The following is a 22,253-nucleotide window of genomic DNA, read 5'->3' on the forward strand; positions in this document are numbered from 1 at the left end:
TTTGGGGTGTGTATTTGTAGCACGGAGGTTTGTTTGCCTCAGTTTACAAAGCAGAATGAGCCTTTGGTGTATAATTCTAGTCTCCCTTCCAGGTGTAAAGTCCTGTGAGTCTTCCAGCCCTGGGTGGGGGTGTCGGGTCACCCATGTCTTCTTGGGAGAGGAAGACTGCCAGGGAGTAGGGTCATTGCAAGGTCACAGAGAGAGAAATGGGTGGTTAAAGGTGTTCCGGTAGACTTAGCTCTTCTCAGCAATACAGTGATCCAAGACAATGCCAAAGAACTCATGATGGGAAATGTTCATATCCAGAAAAAAGAACTGTGAATTCTGAATGCGGATTGAACCATAATGTTTCTACTTTTGTTTTTGTTTTTTGTTTTTTGAGGTTTTTCCCATTCTGATACTTCTTTCACAACATGACTAATGCAGAAATAGGTTTAATGTGATTGTACATATATAACCTATATCAGATTGCTTTCTGTCTTGGGGAGGGGGGAGGGAGAAAAATTTGGAACTAGAAATCTTTACACGTAACTGGAAAATAATAAAATGCTTTTATGATAAAAAAGGTGTTTCAATCCATTATTCCTTAGCTTTATTTTAGTTCAGATTAATGAAGGACACCCACTGCAAGGCAGACACAAACCCACAGTGCTGGGCCCCCAGCCAGGTTAATGCAGGACACACTTGCTTCTTCCTTTTCTTCTCGATATAAAAAACCAGCTCATCCCAAGTACTACTGACCTTTGGGGTTATTCTACCTTTACTTAGGACCAGAAAATGTCAGAACTGGGAGGGAGAACTTAAAACATAGAATATCAAATTGGGGAAGGACCTTAGAAAACAGAATATCAGGGCTGGAAAGGGCCTTAGAACAGGGAATATCTGAGCTAGAAGGGTCTTAGAACAAGGAAAGTCAGGGCTGGGAAGGACCTTAGAACAGGGGATGGCAGAGCTGGGAGGAGCCTTAGAACAGGGGATGGCAGAGATGAGAGGGGCCTTAGAACAGGGCAGGTCAGGGCTGGGAGGGGCCTTAGAACAGGGAAGGTCAGGGCTGGGAGGGGGAGTGTATCCTATAACTGGGGAGTATAGTTCTGTTTGAGCTCGCAGAGGCAGGGGCCCGGCTCTTACCCAGGGCTTGTAGTCAAACTCTGAAGGAGGATTTCACTAGTCATTAACAAAAGCCTGGGTTTTCCTGCCTGTGGGCAAGCAGACAGCCATAGCTCCCTGGAAGGGGCTGAGCTTGGCAAGGAGGGGTTTGGGGACGCCCCCAGGATGCCCAAAGAATGGAAAATAATTGCCTCTCCTTGCATGCTGTGCTCTGGAGTGGCCCCAGGCTGGCTCTGCCAGGGAGATCCCTCCCTAATTATCTCCGGCATTTTGGGGGCTGAGTACCCATCCGTCTGGGTAAGTGGGCTCCTGCTTTGGAGGCAGGATGCCTCTGGGCAGCAGTGCCCGCCTGGTTGGGGAAAGGGTGGGGGCCTATATAAAGAAGGGGCTCTGAGCCTGGCCCAGCCCAGCTTCCTCCTGGCCTGGGGCTTTGTTCTACCGAAGGGCAGCATGTCTATAGTCTCTGGCTAATTGGGACCCGACACTGTGAGCTGGTGTCTTTCACCTAAACCAGAGACATGCCCTTAAGGATGGGGAGGTGAGCAACTGACACAGCAGATGGCCTGGCCCCATCCTGGAGGTGTAGATGACTTGGGCTCTCATCAATGGTGCCACATCCCTCCCCCTGCTTGTCCACGTGCCCAGAGAAAAGACAGGCCTGGCATCCCCCATCTCTACTTCGAGATAATGGGGGTCTTGGTAGCAGAAACCTGGCTCCAAAATGAGAGGTTCGATGAGACCATCTTCCAGGCCTCACCTAGGATTCTAAACTTGTATCTCCCACAAACTCCTCACCCTGGCATTTCAAGGCCTATCGATGCCTACAATTCCAGCTTTATTTCAACCAACAGCAACTCGTTTCCTCTCTGGGCCTCAGTTTCTTGATTTGTAAATGAGGAGGTTGGACTCAAAGACCTCAGACCTCTTCCAGTTCTTGGCCTATGACCCTAAGATCCTACTCCCTTTCGTATACTTTTGGAATGTAGGTCTTGGAATCAGAAGGCCTGGGTTCGAATGTTACCTCTGGCACTCACTAGCTGTGTGAGCTTGTCCAGGTCACCTTGCTTCTCTGAGACTTGGCCTTCTCTGTGTGGCTTTGGGGAAAACATTAAAACCTGGTGGAAACGGAGCATTTCCTTTTTGCCATCATGCCTCAGATGACAGACGCTTGCATTGGCCATGCCTCGTTCCCCTTCCAGCTGTAAACTCTCTTCTCAAGGGCTTGGAGCTAGAAGGGACCTCAGGGGTCAATTAGTCCATCCTTTTAGTCACCTTTTACGGGGGAAACTGAGGCACAGAGAAGCGACTTGCCCAGGGATGGATGGGGGAGGTGTTTTGGAAGCAGAAGCCAATTTGCCCCTTGCAGAGGGTAGGACATCGAATGTAGGAGCAACGGTGAGAAGATACAGAAGGATGGAGGTAGATCTGACCTAGGAACAAACTTCCTGACAGGCCCCGGCAGACGCTAGACAACCCTCTGTGTGGTACGCGGTAGAAGGAGACTCCCTGTTTCAGGGAAGGGGTTGGATGGGGTGCCTTTGGAGGCCTCTTCCAGCCCCGAGATTCTAGGATTTTAATATTCCATCTCTCTGGAATGGACACTAAGCACAAGAAACAGAAAGAAAGGGAGCTGAATAACTGAAGAGCGGTGGAGACAGGCAAGGGCGCTTTTCAGGGAAAGCTTCCGTGTGCAGCCATCCTTCTCTGCACCAGGGCTGCCCGTCGTCGTCGGTCAGTACATCACTCAGCCGTCGCGAGGCTGTGACATGACCCTTCCCACTCTATTCCCGCTGATGTCCCATCTCGACTAATCTCCATTTTTCATCTTATTAATGATGATCTTTAGGGCAATAGGCTTCCCATCAATCTGAAAATAACCAACAGGCCCATTTTCCGTCTTCACTGGCGGACCATCCATCCCAACAGGATGGCTGAGCACGGCCATATTTCCCAAAACAAGAGGCCCTGTCCACTGTCATCACGATGGACAGGTGACCCTCCGCGAGTCAGTAAGGCAGAGAGGGAGGCTTCTTCCCCTTCCCGGGGCTCCGTCTCCTATTTGTTACCAGAGAATATGAATGCTTGCTGCCCTCTGCACCTGTGCTTCTCCATCCCGCCCCTCAATGCCCATCTCCGGTGCCTCTGCCACTGCCCGGGAAGCCTCTGCTAAATCTCCCACCGGTGGTGTCTCTCCAGCCTTCTCTCCCCCACAGAGGACAAGGGGCTCCCATCTAACTGGCCAGTTTTACAGAGGAGGAAGCTGAGCCTCTCCCGGGGGAGAACTGGCCTGGGGTCGCATAGCCGGTAACTCGCATGTTCTCGTTTCCATGATTGTTCTAGGCGTATTAATACTTCTCCTGGACTATAAGCTCTGAAACGGCAGGGAGCTGATGCAACCCAAAGTCAGGCCACCCTGAGGAAGCCGCTGCTGCGTGCCAAGTCCTGAACTTCGTGCTGGCAAACACAGAAACTTCCTGCCCTCCAAGAGCTTATGTTCTCCTGGGAGGGGTGGGAGATACCACTCTTGCCCTCTGGCAGTGCTGGACAGTCAGAGGGGAAGGGAATGAACAGGTTGGAAGATCGGGGAAAATCCCCCTGCAGGGAGCTGAGCATGGAAGGACACTAGCTAAAGAGCAAGTGCATTCCAGGCACAGGGAAGGCCCTGCACAAAGGCAAAGGGGCCCCAGTGTGACACTGAGAGCAGAGGAGGATGAAGAGTGCCCTTGGGCTGAAATTAGAGTGTGTGGAAGGGAGTAATGTGAAATAACCAGGGGAGGGGTGTGGTACGGCCCAGTGGTCTATATTTTAGAGAAATTGCCAGCTCTGACCTTCCCTGTTCTAAGGCCCCTCCCAGCTCTGCCATCCCCTGTTCTAAGGCCCCTCCCAGCTCTGCCATCCCCTGTTCTAAGGCCCTCCCAGCTCTGCCATCCCCTGTTCTGAGGTCCCTCCCAGCTTTGACATTCAGTGTTATAGGATCCTGACATTCTATCTCAAGAGCTTCTGGTGCTTGTGGGTCTGATGGGGCAGAAGGGAGGAATGGGTGTCTTCCAGAAGTTACAGCAGGAAAAGGTATCTTCGGTTCTGGAAGTGGGGGGATGTTGCAGGACCTCGGGATGTAGTCTCAGGGCTGGCCCTGGTCAGTTGGAGACCATGACACTTGCCAGAAGATGAGCCGGGGGCAGCCTTGAGGGGGTGGGCCTGGTCATAGGGACACTGGGGGCTGTGCATTTGCTGAGTTACTTCAGTACACATGAGGCAGGCTGCGGGCAGAGGCTGAAGGGGGAGAGTGATGGAGCGAGCAAGTTGGCATCTGCCAAGGCCAGTGAGACCTTGAGGAGTCCCCTGGGCTCCAGTGGGCCCTGGGGCTGTTCATGGGTGCTAGTGGTGTCTCCCCACTTCATGGCCTATGGCATTAAAGAGAGCTTTGGTGGAAGGCTGTCAAGAGAGTCACAGCCTGTGCCATCAGAGAAAATCATGCCCTAAGGCTAGGAGCTGGGTTCAAATGCTGCCTGTGGGAGTCTGGGTAGGCCCCTTGGGCTCTCTGACCTTGTTTATAAAAAGCACCTGCTATACAGGGCAGTCTGGAGACTCCAGCAAGACAGTAATATTCACAGATCATGAATCACTGGGTAAGGCTTCTTAGCCTCCGGAGAAAGTCTGGGCCACATCGACTGGCCTCTTCCGAGGAAGCCCCCACTCTGCTCACCTGGGGATCCGCAGGACGAGGCATTGCCAAAGCTCCACAGACTCTCAGGATGCTGAGCAGGAGGGCATAGCAGGAGGCCACAGAAGTGGGGTGGCTGATGCCTTTTGGCCTGGGCGAGCCACCATCAGGGCTGTGGGCAGCAGCCTCTCTAGGCCTGAGAAGCGCCACTTCTGCTCATCTTTGTAGCCCTGGTCAAAGTGCAGCCCCCAGCCCTCACTGACTAGAACACCTGCTCCTGGAGGTGGGACCTGGAGGGTCCGTGTGGCTGCCACAGGCTCGTCTCCCCCTGACAAAGTGGCTGACATCCCAGAGTCACTCATGGGCTGCTGAGAGGAGATCGGAAGGACCCTCGCAAAGCCAAGTGAAGCCAAGTCCCTTCCCCTGCTCTTTCACCAGATAAAATGTAACCGGTGGCCTCGGCTAGGACAGCAAAGGAAGTGCCGGCCACACAGGAGAAACTGCAATTAGCGCAGGGAACATTTCCCAAATGTGTCTGGTCAGAAAACACCCTTGAGTTGGACAGACCTTCGTAGGCCCCACAGAGGCTGGGGCCCAGCATCTGGGGCCAAGGGGGGTTCTGGGAGATCCCTATTTCCATGCCTCCCGAAGGTGCCATTGGAAAGCACTAGGGAGGCAGTGTGGCCTAATGGGCAGCCCTCCCGATGTGGAAGCAGATCTGGCTTCATCTCCTGCTGCTTCTGAGCAGTGGGACCTGCAAGCGGCTTATTCTCTCTGGGCCTCAGTGTCCCTGTGTGAGGATGTAGACAGTGAGAGCAGCTGCCTCCCAGAAGCACAGTAGGCATCAGATGAGCTCATGCATGAAGAGGGCTGTGCAGACCAGCGAGGCTGAATCCATCCCAGCTCCTAGTTCTCACATGAAGCATTTTGAGAGCTTGAGGGCTAGAAGGGATCTCAGAGACCGTCTGGTCAAACCTCATCTTGGAGATAAGGACACTGAGATCCAGCCACATACAGAGAATCGTCACACGGGTAGCAGGTCTCAGAGAGGGATTTGAAAGAGCCCCAGGTCTGGAGTCAGGAAAACCTGAGTTCGAATCCAGCCTCAGACAATTCCTAGCTGTGTGACCCTGGACAAGTCACTTCACCCTGCCTGCCGCAGTTTTCTCATCTGTAAAATGAGCTGGAGAAGGAAATAGCAAACTACTCCAGCGTCTCTGCCAAGGAAACCCCAAAAGGGGTCATGAGGAGTCAGACACAAATCAACAACAACAAGAAGAACAAGAACAACAACAAGAACACCTCTAACACCAGAACCAGGCCTTTTGACATAGGCCATACTCTGGAATTAGAAGGGACCTGAGAGATGGGTTATTCCAATGCCTCCATCTCAGCTGAGAGAAAACAGGAGCCCAGAGAGAGGAGGGCCGTGACCAGGCCCGGTTCTCGGTCCCCAAGCCCAGGGTCCTCCCCTCAGGCCACACAGTAGATTGAGGCATTCACGACTTCTTGTTCTAGAGCAAAGGTTCATGTGGAACATGGTCATGGAACCCCTGTGTGGGTGGTCTAGAAGGCCAGGGTTCTGCAGAATACCAATTTGAAGATAGCAGATTTAGCGGAAGGTGTTTGAAAGCCCGGCCTCCAGACACTGCAGTAAAGCAGCTGAATAATTGATGGGCATTATAAATAATTGTATCAGCGCATGAACGCCAAGGCTGCATCACCAGCATAGGCGGCTCGTGTCCTGCCTCTGAGTCTATTAGCCGGACCAGCCTGACGGCAGAGCCTGGCCTCAGCCTGATGAGGGACAAGCACTGAAGGGGAGTGACGCGTGTTTACTAGGCCTAGGGAATCCCTCACCCAGGCGCACCAGCCCCTCCCCTCAGGAAGATCCCCTGAGCCTCCACCCTGACAATTCTTGGTTCTAGTTCTGCCCCCAGGGTCTTGCACAATGATTCCTGTCCACAAGCATTTATCAATCGCTTGCTAGGGGTCGGACACACAATTCACATTGTCTGCTGAATGTGACTATCATCTGGGACTTCACTTCTCCAAGATAAGCATCCCTTTGTTCACCCAATATGACATGGTCTCAAGGCCCTTCCCCATCCCGGCTGCCCTCCGTGTCACTTCTAAGGTGCGGGCCCCAGAACAGAAAACAATACTTCAGGTGAGGCCTGGCTGGGGCCTAGGCCAGAGGGATGCTCACCTGCCTATTCCCAGAAGCTACCCAGGGGATCAGTGATTACAGCTGGAAGGTCCCTCAGAGATCATCTCAGCCTCCACCCATTTATTTTATAGATGGGGAAACTGAGGCCCAGAGAAGGCTAGTGACCCAAAGTCATAAGGACCAAATGTATTCATTCTGGGCTAAATCCTATTACATCGAGGGCCAGCAAATAGGAGCCAGGTCTGGCTTGAGTTCAAATCTGGCCTCAGACACTAGCTGGGTGACCCTGGACAAGTCACTTCACTCTGTCTGCCTCAGTTTCCTCATCTGTAAAAGGAGTTGGAGAAGGAAATGGCAAACCCCTCAGCATCTCTGCCAAGAGAACTTCAAATGGGGTCATCAAGACTTGGACATGACTGAAAAATGACTCAAAACGTGTGTGTATGTTTGCTAAACTGGGAGCTCCGTGAGGGGAGGCTGGTGTGGCTACTGGCCTTGGAGTCAGGAGGATGTGTTCTGATCTTCCCTCTGACACTCAGTAGCTCTATGACCCTGGGCAAGTCACTTAACCTTCTTGGTCTCAGTTTCCTTATCTGTAAAAAGAGGGCGTTAGAGTCCATGGCCACTAAGGTTTCTTCTAACTCTGAATCTGTGATCCCAGCACTATTGCTATTGTGTCCCCTCGGGTTTAACACTATGTGCCTAACATTCTAGACTCTGAATCAATGTTTGAAGAATGAATGCTCAATGGCTGAAGATCTTCTCCCCCTTCCTGTCCACAAACCTTGGACGGGGTGGGGTGGGGTCTGCTCACTTCTCAGCAGCAGCAGGGTAACCATTTTGTATTTGATTTGTGCAGTGGGGTGGAGTGTGTGTGTGTGTGTGTGTGTGTGTGTGTGTGTATGTGTGTGTTTCTCTGTGTCAGGACTAGAGAAGCTTCTTACAAAGTGGACACTTCCTTTACTTTTCTCAATCCTTAGAGATTGGGGATCTTCCTGGATGGTTCCATCCTTTCTTTCATCAGATTCCCTCCCCAGGCCCAAGCTTGTCAGAGATGGCCACTGCCTTCCCTCACCAGCTTCCCAGCTCACGGCGGGCCATGGGCCATAGCACCCCTATTGACGCGCCGCCCCGCCGCCCCGCCGCCCGCCCCAAGCTCACTCCCTCATGCCCCCTTGGAGGGTGATGGCGGTTTGACAAGGACAACAGTGAAGGACAAGTCAGTGCCCAGGAAGGGGCCTGCTTACCATGGGGAGCCATAGATCCGGAATCCCCGCACGGTCACCTCCGAGTCCTGGAGGTAGATGCAGTTGGTCAGAAGAGACTGCACGTTCTCATAATTCTCTGGTTTCAGCTTTGACACCGAAGGGAAATAGTAAAAGTCCTGCTTGATCAAGTCAGCCATAAACTCCTGGTCGAAGGTCAACTCGTGGTTCCCAGCAATCACAATCTTGTACTCATAAGGCAGGCTTCCTGGGGGAAAACAGATGGAAATCAACCTGAGAGTCAGGGCGGGCCGTGCAGGGGACCCAGGAACAAATGGCTACTCTGTGGGCTCAAGCAGTCAATGGGCCTCAATGAGCTACCTTGTGGAGTATCCAAGGGAAGCGTGGACGCTCCCCTTGGCTACCATCTGGTGCCCGCTACAGGAATGTGTTGTTTCCTCTGGTCCTCAGAGGGCAGGTGCTCAGAGAATGTAAATTAACTTTAACCTGAGACAAAGCCGAAAATCACTGCAAAGAGAAATGGGAGTGACAGTGTCATGTACTAAAAGTCAAGTTATAGGACCTGGGTTCAAATCCCAGCATTTCCACTTGATACCTTTGTGACCTTGGGCGAAGGGAACCTCTCTGTGCCTCTGTTTCCTCCTTTGAAAAATGAGAACATCCTCTTCTAGTTTTAAATCTAGGATCCTGTCTGTGTGACCTTTCCCAAGATGCTTCCTCATGCTAGGGCTCGGTCTCCTCATTGTAAAAGGGGGAGCCGCTGGCCCAGAAGGCCTCTGAGGAACCTGTCACCTGATGTTGAAGCCATAACACATACAAAAGTCAAATGTGTTTTTTTTTTAAATTCCAGGATAAAGTGTTTTTGTTTTTTTTTGTTTTTTAAATTACCCATGGCACGCCTTTCCCTTTGTTTTCTTAGACATTTGGGAGCTGAGTAACTATGGACAAGTCACTTCCCTTTTCTGTGCCTCTACTTTCCCCATCTGTAAAGCGGGGACAATAATACAGGCGCTACCTATGGGGGGGGAGGGGGGAGGAAAGCGCCTTGTAAACCGTAAAGCATCATAGCACCAAGCCTTCCTTTCTGGAGCATCTCTGACAAGTGTTCACAGGCTGGCAGTGGTGGGGACTCACTACCTATGGACTCTAATTTGGGGGCAGCCCTCTGGGTTAGGAGGTTTTTCCTTCTACAGCCAAAGCCAGCTTCTCTACAACTTTACCCTCAGCCCTAGGTCTGCCTATAGCAGAAAGACCCCAGGAGCTGGAATCAGAGGCCCCAGGCCCGATATCTCAGGTCTGCTGCGCTGTGTGGCCTGGGGAAAGGGCTTTGCCGTCTCTGGGTCTCAGTCTACTCTCATCCATCAATAAGCACCCGGCTGCCCAGGGATGGAAGGTGCCACCTCATGAAGTGACAGCACTGGCTTCTCTCCTCATGACACCCACATAAAGATTGTGATTCCCATTTTGCAGATGGGGAAATTGAGGATCATAGACGGTCAAGCCACGGGCTCAACGTCACACAGTCAATAAGCATCAGGAGCCGGGATTCAAATCGAATTCTTTACTGACTCTACTACCCGTATGCCCCTCTCTTCACAAGTAGTGAGCTCCCTGTCCCTTGAGGTGTTTAGGCAGAAGATGCTGGCTAATTACTTGGCACGGGTGTTATAGAAGGGAATCCTGTCCGGGTTTGTGTTGAACTAGACACCCTTATGGCTTCTTTCAACTCTAAGATTCTATGATATGGATTTCCAGAAACCTCTGTGTGTGTGTATGTGTGTGTATATGTGTGTCTCTGTGTGTGTATGTGAGTGTATATCTATATCTGTGTGTATGAATGTGTGTGAATGTACGTATGTATATGTGACTATATATATCTGCGTGTATGTGTGTGTGTGTGTGTGTGTGTGTGTGTGTGTGTGTGTGTGTGTGTGTGTGTGTGTGCTGGGAGACCAATGCAGATGGCCAAATTGTAATTGCCCAGGTTCCCACTCTAGCTCTGAAAGCAGCTCCTTCCCAACCTCCATCTCTTCGAATGCCAGGCTCCCTTCAAAGCTCAGCTCAGGTGCCCCCTTCTGTAAGAGGCCTTTCCTTACCCTCTCAGTTATTAATGCTTCCCCCACCCATTGCCCTCTGAACTTATCTAGGAACATCCATTTTATATGTACTTTTATGCCTCTATGGGCTCCTTCCCCCTCCCTCCTCCCTCCTCCCTCCTCACTCCAAGAGAATGCTAGATCCTTGACCACAAGGGCTGTTTCCTTTTGGGCTTGTTCCCCCTGGGACCTAGGCCAATGCCTGGAACACAGCAAGTGCTTAATAAATGCTTATTGGTTGGGTGCTTCTCCTGGCGATGGCTGACTGACATTTCCATCAGCATCAGACAAATCAGTGATGGTCTGGTACTGGCGTAATCAGTAACGATGCTTCTGATCAGCAGCAGCGCCATGTACGTGCTTCAAAATATTTCACACACCCCTGTTTCTGGGGCACCATCGGTCTGACATTCCTATGAGGCTCCCTGGAGGAGTCTCATTCATTCTTTTCATCAGCCATTATGAAGGACGATTACATTCAGAATCCTGTGCTTAGGGCCGGGACAGCACAGAGATAATTAATCTATGGTCCCTGCTTTCATTGTGTCCAAAATCTGTCGGTGAGAGGAGAAGAAAGCATGCACCATCAGGGTCCTCTGATGACTGACTGACCAGGGTACCATGTTCTCATTGCAGATCCAAGAATCTGGGGAAAGGCGGTGGTATATTAAGCTGGAGCAGGAGAGAGGTTGGGGCCCTCATTAGCAATGGCCTACTCAATCACCCGGTCTTCCCCGAGCCTCTTGGAAGGGAGCTCACTTCTGGCTGGAGGATCATGGAAGTCTACCAGAAGATGGGGCATTTGAGCTGGGCCTTGAAAGAGGGGTAGAGTCTCGACAGGTGAAGGTGGGATTGAAGAAGAGGAGGAGGAGGGGGAAAGAGGCAGAGCGGGAGGAGGAGGGTCTTCCAGGCAGATGGAGCCATGTCAGCAAAGGCATGGGGGGTGGGAATCAATCAATGGATAAACATTTATTAAGCACCTACTATGTGCCAGACACTGATACGACCTGAAAGTGGGCAGGTACTCCACATGTCCAATTTTACCCAAGTATAGTACCTGAAGAAGAGGGTACACATGAGATAGCGGTGGAAGCACAACATTGAATGGCACATGACTGATGGCTAAACTGGGTAGTCCACCCCACTGACACTGAAGGGTGGGATTGGCATGGATCTGAACCTTGTGGATAGTGGCCCCAACGGCTGCTCCAGCAAGGCCCAAGGTATGCAGGGGACCAACCACAGTGCGCCCAGGCCTGATGGCCACCAGGCAGTTATACCAGCACAGGGGCAAAGGCTAGGAACAAGGAGGCGGGTGGGTAGTGCCACTCGCTCTCTGCTCCATAAATGTCTTCCCCTTCGTGTGATCCATCCATCCATGAGCCAAAAGCCAGTGAGAGCTGGTTACCGGCAGCGCAAGCACTAATGTATTTATGTCATGTTTCTGTCTGTGGGTGTTACTTAAGCAAATTAGCAAATTACTCTAACGATTCGGTTACATTTGTTATCGCGGCGCCCGCTGACTCTGACGCAAGTGGGGAACTGTCACTTCTGTGTTCCTAAGTTGTGCCTCCAGTGGGAGCGACTCGGCCTCCCCTCCTTTCCCCTTTCCCTAGCAGCCGGGGTGGGGAATTTTGTTGGGGGTGGGATGGAGAGCGCTGGGCCTCACCATCATTTGGCAGGGCTGCCTGCTCGGGTACACAGGCTAGGATGCTCTTCCAAATGGTCTCAGGAGTCCCTGGTGGCAAAATGATGGCTGTCTCAATCCGTATTCCGGGACCCTTCCAAATCTCCAATATTTGGAAATATTCAATATTTGCCCATTTATCAAAGCCCCAAAGACCAGAGCCAGGAACCACTTGGACAGGAGGGGAATCTGAAAGAGAGGCAATGGGGTTCAGGGGAACTGGCAGTCAGAGGACCCCGGTTTGAATTCTGTCACTGTACTGATTGTTTGGGTGATCCTGGGAAGGTCACTTCCCTGATCATGAACTCCAGCCTCAGAGGTCCTGTCTGTTTCTAAACAGAAATCACTGGCCCTCTATGGGCCTCAGTTTCTTCCTCTCAGAAATACAGGGGGTAGGGAAATCCTAGCTTCTTCAATTGTGGGTTGGGTCACATAACTGAATGTGGGGGGTCATGAACAATTTGGCAACAGTGAAAAATGATGTCCACCTGTTTTATATACCTATATACCCCGGGTTGCATCAAAATTTCTCAGCCAAAAAGGGGTCACGAGAGGAAAAAGTCTAAGAAGCCCTGATAGCCTCCGGTCTCCTCCTCACTCTGACTCTGTGATCCTAGAGGAGGACGAAGCCTCAGCCACGGTCTCACTTGACATCCCGCTGAAGCCGAAATCCAGATGACGGCAACTGTGCAAGCGGCTACCTCGGGTGCTTACAGAATGAGGAGCACTCTGCATCCCAAAGAAGTCTACTGGTGCTTGAAGAGCCCTGCTGATAATGTGAAGAGCATGTGGGGGACTCAGGAGGGGGAAGGATCAGGTGAAGGACCAGAGAGTGTTGAGCAGGGAGAAGAGAAGTCTTGGGGGAGACCTGAGCCTTCTCTTCCCGTACTGAGAAGAACAGAATGCCTAGAGGGTCTTGATTTTCTCTGGTTGGCCCAGAGCATGGAACATTGTGGAACATGGAAGGATGTCACAAAGATACAATTCAGGTTCAATCTCAGGAAAACCTTCCTAACGATGGGCAGGAAGGGGTGCTCTTGGAGGGGGGAGGCCTTCAAGTAGAGGCTGGACAAACAACTGCCGACTATGTTGGGGAGGGAAGTCCTGTCCAGGCTGCAGGCCAGACTATATGGCCTCTGAGATCTATCCAATCCCGAGGTTCTAGGAGCGTCTATGTAATTCTCAGACCACGACGAGCGCGAGAACCTGAAAATCAGAGGAGCTTAGATCTAGAACCAGAAGGGCCCTTGGAGGCTAGCTAGGCCAATCCTCCCATTTTACAGATGAAGCAAGTGAGGCCAGCAAGGCCCCAGGTCCCATAGGCATAGCAGGCGGAGTGGGAGTAGGAATGCAGTTTTCTGTCTCCAGAGCCTGGGCTGCACGTACGCCGTGCCTGCATTTCCTGGCTTCATCTTCTAAAAGGTGATGATTCTTTATCGCTCCCAGTTCCCCATCCCATTTAAATGAAAATGTTGCCTTGAAACAGCCTAATCTGTTACATTCAACAAGCTGGGCGCCCGCTCCTCCCATCATCTCCGCCGTTTCCGTCTCTCCATATTGAGTTAGACGGGGTTTTAGTGTTGTCTAAATGCGGTGATGATGGAGTCAATGCCCACTTAATGCCTTTCTCTCTCATTCCGCTCTCTGCAAAGACGGCACTGAGGGAGGGAGGGAAGGAGGGAGAAAGGGAGGGTGAGGCAGCCGCAGCCCAACTCAACTGCCACTGATTGCATTTTTAGCACCTCTTTGACGCGTTCACTGTTTAAATACTTGCCGGATGTCTGGGAAAAGCACATTTCCACATTTGCCAGGACTGCACCCTTTGGGATCCAGAATTACACTGGGAAAGAATGCCCCTGGAGAGGGACAAAAATGGCGAGGTCGTCCGCCATCTTGACCTAGAGAAGAGCCACCCACTCTCAAAGCCTCCCACAGCCCAGGCCAAGGACACAGGGAATTTGATATGGCTAATCTTCTCTCCTGGGGCAGAATGCCCCAAGTTCCTCCAGAAAGAGAGAAATGACTTACAGTTAATGGCTGACAGTTAAATGGGGGGGGGTGTCAATGGTTTCAAAGCCCCTCCACCTGGTTTGCTGTCTGTTCACAGAGGCCTGGGGAGCCCCTCAGAGCATGCCTGAACTCTCTCCTTGGTCACCCGGAGCAAGTCTATTCCCTCTTCCTCTCTCTTGCCCATGACAGTCCTCAGGTACTGGGAGACCATTGGGAAACCATCCCTCCGTGTCAAGGCCTAAATACTTCACTGCTCCAAGGAGCTGGGATGTCATCGCTCAAGGATGTTTCCTCTCCTGATGAGCCCTAGGAGGGTCTCTTGGTGAATTGCTGAGGCCACATATCCTCATCCCTCGATGGCTCACTTTTTGGGGACACCAGCTTTGTGCTATGTCTGTGAGGGGGGTGGTCTCATGGCTGAGAGCCCAGCAGCCAGTACCTTCCACTGGCCCTGCCTCATGAGGCTACCCTCCATGCCAGAGGGAAGCAGCAGAAGAGGATCAGAAGAGGGGGCGCCTTGATGTCCTATTCAATGCAGAAGCTCCCAGGAGGGGGGATGCTTTAGGCTGGGAACCAGCCCGGAGAGAATGGAGGATGTAGGGGAGTAGGATCTGGTGTAAGGAAGGGGAAGGCAGGAAGAGCAGGCACTGCATGCTTAGGGAATGGGGGGAAGGAGGGAGATCACTCAGGGAAAGCTTTGGAGAGGCTGGGCCCTCTTGTCCCCTGTCTCTGTGCTGCCCTTAGAGGGCCTCCCGAGGTCAGGGAGCCTGGTCTTCTCATTGCCTCAACCTTCTGGCACCCGGTACCACAAAGCTAGCCCTTCGATGGCTGTGCCAGGCTGCTGGACTAAAGAGCAGACAGACCTTCTCATCTCTTCAGCTTGCTGTCAGTGTTAGCCATCCCATTCCAAGGGAAAGCAGCTTAAAACAATGGCAGGTGGGTAGTTTGATTGTTCCTACCTCCCAGCACCAAGGGCCTCTGCATCCTGGCCTTGGACTCTCAGATTCCTAATGGCATTGGAGCCTCAGAACCTTGGAATTAAGCAGAGTCTTAGAATCTTAGACCCTGGAGCTTGGAATTATAGAATTATCCACTCCCATCTCTCCCCAACCTCCTGCAACCCCACCCCCCAAAACCAAACTAGAACCTGGAGCTCAATGCACCTCGAACTCTCGGCTCCTGATTTCTGTGATCAACAGTTCAAAGCCATGAGTCCAGGGGCCACAAAAGTAGAACAGAGGGGGAGTTGTCAACTGTCCAGTGGAATGAGGGCAAAGACGCCCATCAAAGCAGATGGCTCCAGTCCCGCAGTCTGCTCACACAGCTCAATTCGCCGATGACGGCCAACTTTGGACTTGACTTGAGGCTCTGCGGGTCTGGCTCCAAGTCACAGTGAGAAGGCCAGAGAGCTGGCTTGCTAATAATCGAATGTTTCCAAAACATGTTTCCACAGGTGCATTGCAGCGAAGGCCAACCAATTATTTTAAAGCCCACCAAACATTCCTGGCTGTCTCTTCTGCCCAAAATAAGCAACTGCTTTGCTCCAACGATTGAAACAAATATTCGAAAATGATTAGAACTCAGCATTCTGGTGTGTGAAACATTCTCCTGTTGTTGTTATTGTTGTTGTTTTTAAAGCAAATCAGATGTATTGGAAATGAAAAACAAACAGGTGGCCTGCTAGGATTTGGGTGTGGCTATGTGCCGGAGGCTGGAGTTTGTAGGGAGTGACATGGTTAGAAGGGGGGCTTCAGCAAGATAACTTGGACAGCTGAGTGGGGGTGGACTAGAAGGCTGAGTTTCTCAGAGCCCCTCTAGGCCAGGCCCAGACACACATACACACCATGGCTGCCCCCCACCCCCACCCCAAACCCCTTCCAGTTTAGTGCAGTCAAGCCTCTCCCTTTCTAACATCTCCCTTTCCTCTATGAACTTCAGTAGCCGGACAAACTGGCTTCTTGACTGTTTCCTATGCAGAGTTATCCAAAGCTTGCTGGCTGTGTGACCTTGGGCAAGTCATATAACCTCCTAGTGCTCCACACAGACTCTCTAAGACTCTAGGTTGCAACGACGGTGCTGGCCTATGCTGCTGGAGGGACTTTCCTTGCCTGGATGTCCCCTATGCCAAAGACATCCAAGTCCTGCCTAGTCCAGCGGGCATCCTCATCCACGGCCGTGCTGTCTCCCCCAGTAGGCAGGGGCTCTAGCATTTTGATCTCTTTGTCTCTGGTGTCTGGCCAGTCTTCTACGCATTGAGCGGAGCAGCTGGTAGACAGTGGCATCTCCACTGGCACAGCTTTCTAGAACCCGGGATGACACCTACCCATAAGCAGGCAATGGGAGAGTCCTGGAGTGCTGTCTGGGCCCTCCTCCCCAGTTTGAATTTCCATCTTTTCTCTTAGTGACTGGGGAGGGGACCCTGCTCTCTGGGGGGAACTGCAGAAAAGAAAGGGGTCCTCCCTGGCAGAGGCTGGGCATGAGAGGGCAATGGAGCCTTAACAGCCACGCCACGGCTGCAGGGGCAGAATGTGGAGGACACAAGGGCAGGCAGCCACAGGAGGCCACGTGGACAGCATCCTGGAGGTCCAGCCTACACTGTTTTCTCATGTGCTCCCAACAGAGCCAGCGAATGGACCAAGTGCTCATTGGGGGGCCATGACTCAAGAGGCTGAGATGCTACCAAGATGGGCTCAGGGCTTTGCCAAGCAACATGTCTCCTCCTGGCATCTCAGCTGTCAGAGCAAACCCAAATTAGCTCCAACGGCCCTTTCACAAGTCCCAGTATCTTTATTTACATTTGCAATGCTGCAAAAGGTGTGAAATTATTCTCCTCTTTAAAATAAATCAAAGAAATAGGTCCATACAATTAAAATGACTTTTTCTTTGGGGAAAGAAAATAAAGAAACCCCAAATTCTTGCACTGTCTCCAGGAATATGGGAGGAAGCAAGGCAAAGATCTGACTTTACCTCCTGATTCTTGATCTTGATCGGCTGCATGGCCCTAGCCAAGCAACATACCTTGGTCTTCTCATCTGTAAATGAAAGGGCAGAATGAGGTGATCTAAAAGATCCCCTCCAGCTCTTGGACCCTGAGGTTCTATGGTCTTGGAAAAGCAATCGCAGTCCAAAAGGTTGACTACAGCCAGGGTTCTGAGGTGCCCAGGTGGGCATCAGGTTCTACTGCCTCTTGGGAACTAGAGACCAGCAGCCTTATTATCAAAGATCGTTTTTATTAGCTTAAGTAAGACTGGGGCACCACCAGGAATATTTTAGCCCTTGAAGGTCACCGGTGGGACCTTTCTTTGGCCAATGGGCACACCGAGGCAAAAGGAGATAAAATGGCTGCCCAACTCCAATCACCCAATGAGTTAATGGCCAAGCTGGGACTGGAGCCTAGGTCTCTGAGTCCCCCGGGCCAGGCCCCTTTGTACTACACCAGAGCCAGGACTCAGTGCAGAAGGGCTCATCTAAGCTTGGGCTCTTGCCATGTAGTAGAAGATTTGGGAAATTTAAAAATATTTATGAAAATTCAGATACATATCCCATTGTTCACAGGCTTTGAGGAGGGCAGGATATTGTAGTAAAAACAAATGATTAACCCTGACAATATAACATATGTCCAAAGAGAGCCCATAGAAGTGGAGCTGCAGATGGAAGGCGCCTGTGTTTATCTGAATGTCTCCTTAATGTAGTGTAATTAATAATAATACTAGTTAACATTTATATAGCACTTACCACATGCCACGAACTTTACAATTATTATCTCATTTGATGCTCACAACAACCCTGGGGAGGGTGCTATTCTTATCCCCATTTTACAATTGAGGAAACTGGGGCAGATGGAAGGACTTGCTCGCAGCTAGCAAGTACCTGATGGAGAATTTGAACTCAGGTCTTCCTGACTCTAGGCCAGTCATTCTAACTATTACACCATCTACTTGTCCTGGATGTTCTAGTACAAAAGTAAGCTCTTGGTGGGGCAGGGCCTGACACATATACAGTCGGTATATAATAAATGCTTGTTGGTCGACAACAGTTGGTTGGTGATGGAAGAGACTTACCTTCTACTGAAGGGAGGGCTATAGCATATGCACAGATCAGTAAATACTCAAAATATACAAAGACATTTCAAGAGGGAGAGAATGCTAAGTAGTGGGACCAGAAAAGGGCCCCTGCCTCAGGCCCTCCTCACACCCAGTGGAATAGAAGTGCCTTAAGAGCAGGGACAGTGTCATTTTTGTCCTTCTACCTCAGCACCCAGCAGTGTATCTGCTACAGTAGGGGTTTAACAAATGTGGAATCAACAGCCGCTCATCTTTCTTATCTGTCCTATTACTACTCCTCAGGGCCAGAGGCCTGAGTCTCCCCCACCTTTGTCCCATTCTCAATGTTTGGCACAGAAGACGGGCTTGCTGAATGCCTATTGACTCTCAGATGGAAGAGCCTGGAATTTTTGTCTCAAATCCCCAGGCAGCCCAGTGTGTGTCATCCTACCCCCACCTCCAGCCATTCTTTTTGTAAACGGATAATTAGTACTTAAACACCCTATTCCCAGGGGTTTGTCCACTAACTTAACAACCCTGTAATTACTAGTGGTCAAAATGGCCGGCCTGGGACTTCTAATTCTAGTTTCTGTCCCTTCTCTGGAAGTCAAATTTCTGTCCTTTTGCAAAAACAAAACTTGGCTTTGGGAAGAGTGTTTCCCCTTTAAATGCAGAAAATTAATGAATTTTTAAAACAAATACCCAACTTCAGCTGCATCATCTATTGCTGGCTCTCCCAAGAGTGGATTTGGCTTTTACCAGTCACTGACTGGGCCTACAACCCTCTATCTGAAGCACTAGATGTGGGATGGCAAGCAGACCATAGGAAACAAAACTGTCAGAGATCCGGAGGGAAGGATCCATCTGTGGCCTCCCTGGGGCCAGGAAGACATGGCAGGATGCAGTTCAGGAGAGTGCACTTTGTTGGAAATGAACAGGTTTGCTAGGGGTGGTGGGGCCGCCCTGTATCCATGGGACACTTCAGGGAGAGAGAGTTTGGATAAGAACCCAAGGAGGGGCCACAGAAGAGGTAGAGGGCAGAAGTGTGCTACAGGCCACCAGGACAACTGCAGGATATGGGGGATGACTACTCACACAGAGCCCAGAGTTGGCAGAATACAGACAGCTAGGATGGGGAACTCAGCAACAGACAAAAACTAACCATTCATGGTCCGTTCTGGGCACCACAAGTTGGAGAGTGTTCAGAAGAGAGTGACTAGGAGGGGGAACTGGAGTAAACAATATACATTAACAAAGAATATCCAACACAAAGGAAGGAAGCCCTGGGGGAATATGAGCTCACAGCCCACAAAAGAGGGATGAGACTGGTCGTTCTGGGTCCCCAGATGAATGAGGGACAAGGAGATGGAGGCAGATTTCAGGTCTGTGGGAGGCCCAACTTCCTGACAATGAGATCTGTCCCCAAATGGAATGAGTGGTCGGGTGGGGGCAGGAAAGAGGGAGGGGAAAGGGGAGTGTTTAAGCAAAGGCTGGACCACCATTTGTGGGGGAGGAAGTAGAGGAGGACTTGGCTGGGAGGGGCAGAGAACTGACAAGATGTCACAAGGCTTCTAATGATGAAAGTCTGTGATTCTTGGAAAGGTTTTGAGGGTGGAAAAGGAGCTTAGAACAGGGGATGTCAGAGCTGGGAGGGGCCTTAGAAGAGGGTGGAGTCCAAAGGTGCTAAGTTCAAAGGAGGGCAAATGATTTGCTCACAGCCACACAAAAACATGATAGTGGAGCTAGAACCAGAGCCCAGGTTTCCTGCTTCTCTCAGCTCTTTACAATCTCCTTGATAGTTACAAGCACTCCCTGAATTTTCACCAAAGAGTGCCTTTGTGTCTCAGGTCTGAACCCAAAAGTAATGAATGGGGAACCCCCAAAGAGTCTGGGTTTCAGTTTCATTGTTGACATTTTTTCTTCCCTTTGCCCCTTTAACGACTTAATTAAGGGTTTGCTGCTTTTACTATATTTAACTGAAGTCCTTGGTCCCTTTTTCCATTGTCATAGATGTCATTTTATGTTAGTGCACCAGGACAAGGTTAATTATCGCTTCTAACTCTCTAGTTCTCCCCACATCTTCCCTCTCTCTCCTCCCTTTGCCTAGTCTATTGACACCTCATTATCCAGTAAAGTTCATATTCTCCTGTAGCGGCCCCTTCTCAGTCCCCAGAATACACGACCCTGGTGGGAAGGACACTCCCTTGTGAACACAGCTGGGCCATTCCCATGAGTCAGCAGTGCCCCGGCGGTTGCCCTGTGAGGGGGATGCCGCCTTCTCTGCTCCCATTTCTGACCTCTGCCTAACTGCACCTCCTTGTACCCTCCTCTCCAGTTCTGCCCTCTGGGCCCACAGCAGGCTAAGCCCCTGCCCTGGGGCAGTCTTTGAAACATTCAGAGCCAGTCACAGTGTGGGTGGAATTAATCCCCACCCTCCCAGGCCAAACAGTTGGTGCTTCACTCATGTACACTTCCCATATGACCTGGTCTCCAGTCCCATCACTGTGTGGATCACACTTCTCTGGATGCTCCCCAGTCTCGTCAATGACTTTCCTAAAATCTCTCCACAGACACATCCACTCCCCTAAAGCAGGCCCTATCACCTCGCCCCTGACCTATTGCATCAGCCTCCTAGCAAGTGTCCCTGCCTCCAATGTCTGCCCGCTCCGATCTGCCCTTCTCCCAGCTGACAAAGCCATTTTCCTGTATCGCTGGCCTGAATGTGTTAGCTCCCCTGCTCAGAAACCTCCCGTGGCTCCTATGGCCTCCAGGATCCAATAGAAAACCAGCTGTTTGGCTTTCAAACCCCTCTCTGACCTCTCCAGCCTCCTCACGTGTTCCTGCCCTCCGGGCACCAGGCACACTGGCGTTGGTGGCTCTATTACCAATGCCTGCGGCAGGAATAATCTCCCTTTTCACCCTGGAATCCCCGGTTTTCTTCAAGGCTCAAGTACTTCCTCCAAGAAGTACTCTCCTGATAGACCTGCTAGTGTATCCACTTTGGATAGATTAGAGATTTATTTATGTGGGTTCATGCTTTGGCATCGTTAGAATACATGCCTCTTGAGGGCAAGAACCACCTCACTTTTATCTCTGTATCACAGATGCTCAGCACAGAGTCACTGATCAATAATAATCAATAATCAATATTATGATTGATTGATACCCACTTCCCTGTTTGGCAACCTTCCTGTCTGCCTGCTAGGTCCTGTTGTCATGGATTCAGATCTGGAAGAGGCCCGAGAGACCATCTATTCTAACCCTCTCATTTTATAGAAGAAAAAAAATTGAGGATCAGAGTGGGAAAAGGAATTGGGCTTCAGTGAGAAAGAATCAGAGCCAGCCCTGGCACCCGGGGCTTCTGATTCCAAACTGAGGGCTCCTTCCACAATGCCACACTCCTTCCTCTGCTCACTCTCATCTCTCCAGTCTCAGAATGACTCTAACATGACTCTTCTTACCTCCTTCAATGGCCAATTAATCAATCAGGTTTTGGCTGTGCCCCCCCAATTATACTCAGCTGTCTCTCTTATTGCTACTTGATTTGCTCCCTAAGTCTTGCCTCTTCAATCCGAGTGTGGTCCGTGTGGATGGAGAGCTGACTTCCTGACCTGGAGCCAGTAAGACTTTGACTTTGCCTCCTGCTTGGTGACACTCCCTAGCTTTATGACCACAAGCAAGCTGCAGAGCCTCAGTTTCCTCATCTGTGAGATGAGAAGCTTGGAGAAAATGACTTCTAAAGGGAACACTCTATAATCCAATTAGGACCCTTTCAGTCAGAGATCCTGGGGCCCTAACACTAGCCTTTGTAGGGGGAATGGAGATGAAAATGGGAAATCTTTTCTTTCAGTTGTTAGGGCAAAACCAAAGTAGCCCAGGGTTCCCAGTTCCTGATTTTATTTGGGATGTCGAATTGGCTACAAGGACAACTCAGGAATGTGCTCCACTGAGAAATCCCATCAACACCATCCTCATTTGGGATGGAAAGTCAGAACCCCTATCTGTCCCACAAAATGGATCCTCTCCCAACCCGTTTAGGATCTGCTGGAGTCTCCTGCTGCATTTCTTTATTAATTATCTTAATCTACTCTTGTAAGTCTGTAGGTGGCCCCTGGAAGATTATTGTAAAGGCTTTCAATAAGATTAATGAATGTGGAAGAGGCTGGTAGTGAATTCTAAATTCATTAACCGAATCAACTCCCTCACACTCATACATCAGGCAGGGTGGGAAATGACACCCAAACGAAATC

At 50.7% G+C, this 22,253-nt stretch overlaps 1 protein-coding gene across 2 annotated transcripts in view; it reads right to left on the bottom strand.

The window, feature by feature from the left end:
• Positions 1-22,253, bottom strand: part of MPPED1 (metallophosphoesterase domain containing 1) — a 104,290-nt gene that overhangs the window by 36,689 nt on the left and 45,348 nt on the right. For both annotated transcript variants that reach the window (XM_043968763.1, XM_043968764.1), the window contains one exon: positions 8,189-8,414. In XM_043968763.1, the coding sequence (XP_043824698.1) occupies positions 8,189-8,414 (226 nt within the window). The remainder of the gene's footprint in view (positions 1-8,188; positions 8,415-22,253) is intronic.

The sequence above is a fragment of the Dromiciops gliroides genome, chromosome 5 (assembly GCF_019393635.1).
Source record: "Dromiciops gliroides isolate mDroGli1 chromosome 5, mDroGli1.pri, whole genome shotgun sequence".
Classification (NCBI taxonomy): domain Eukaryota; kingdom Metazoa; phylum Chordata; class Mammalia; order Microbiotheria; family Microbiotheriidae; genus Dromiciops; species Dromiciops gliroides.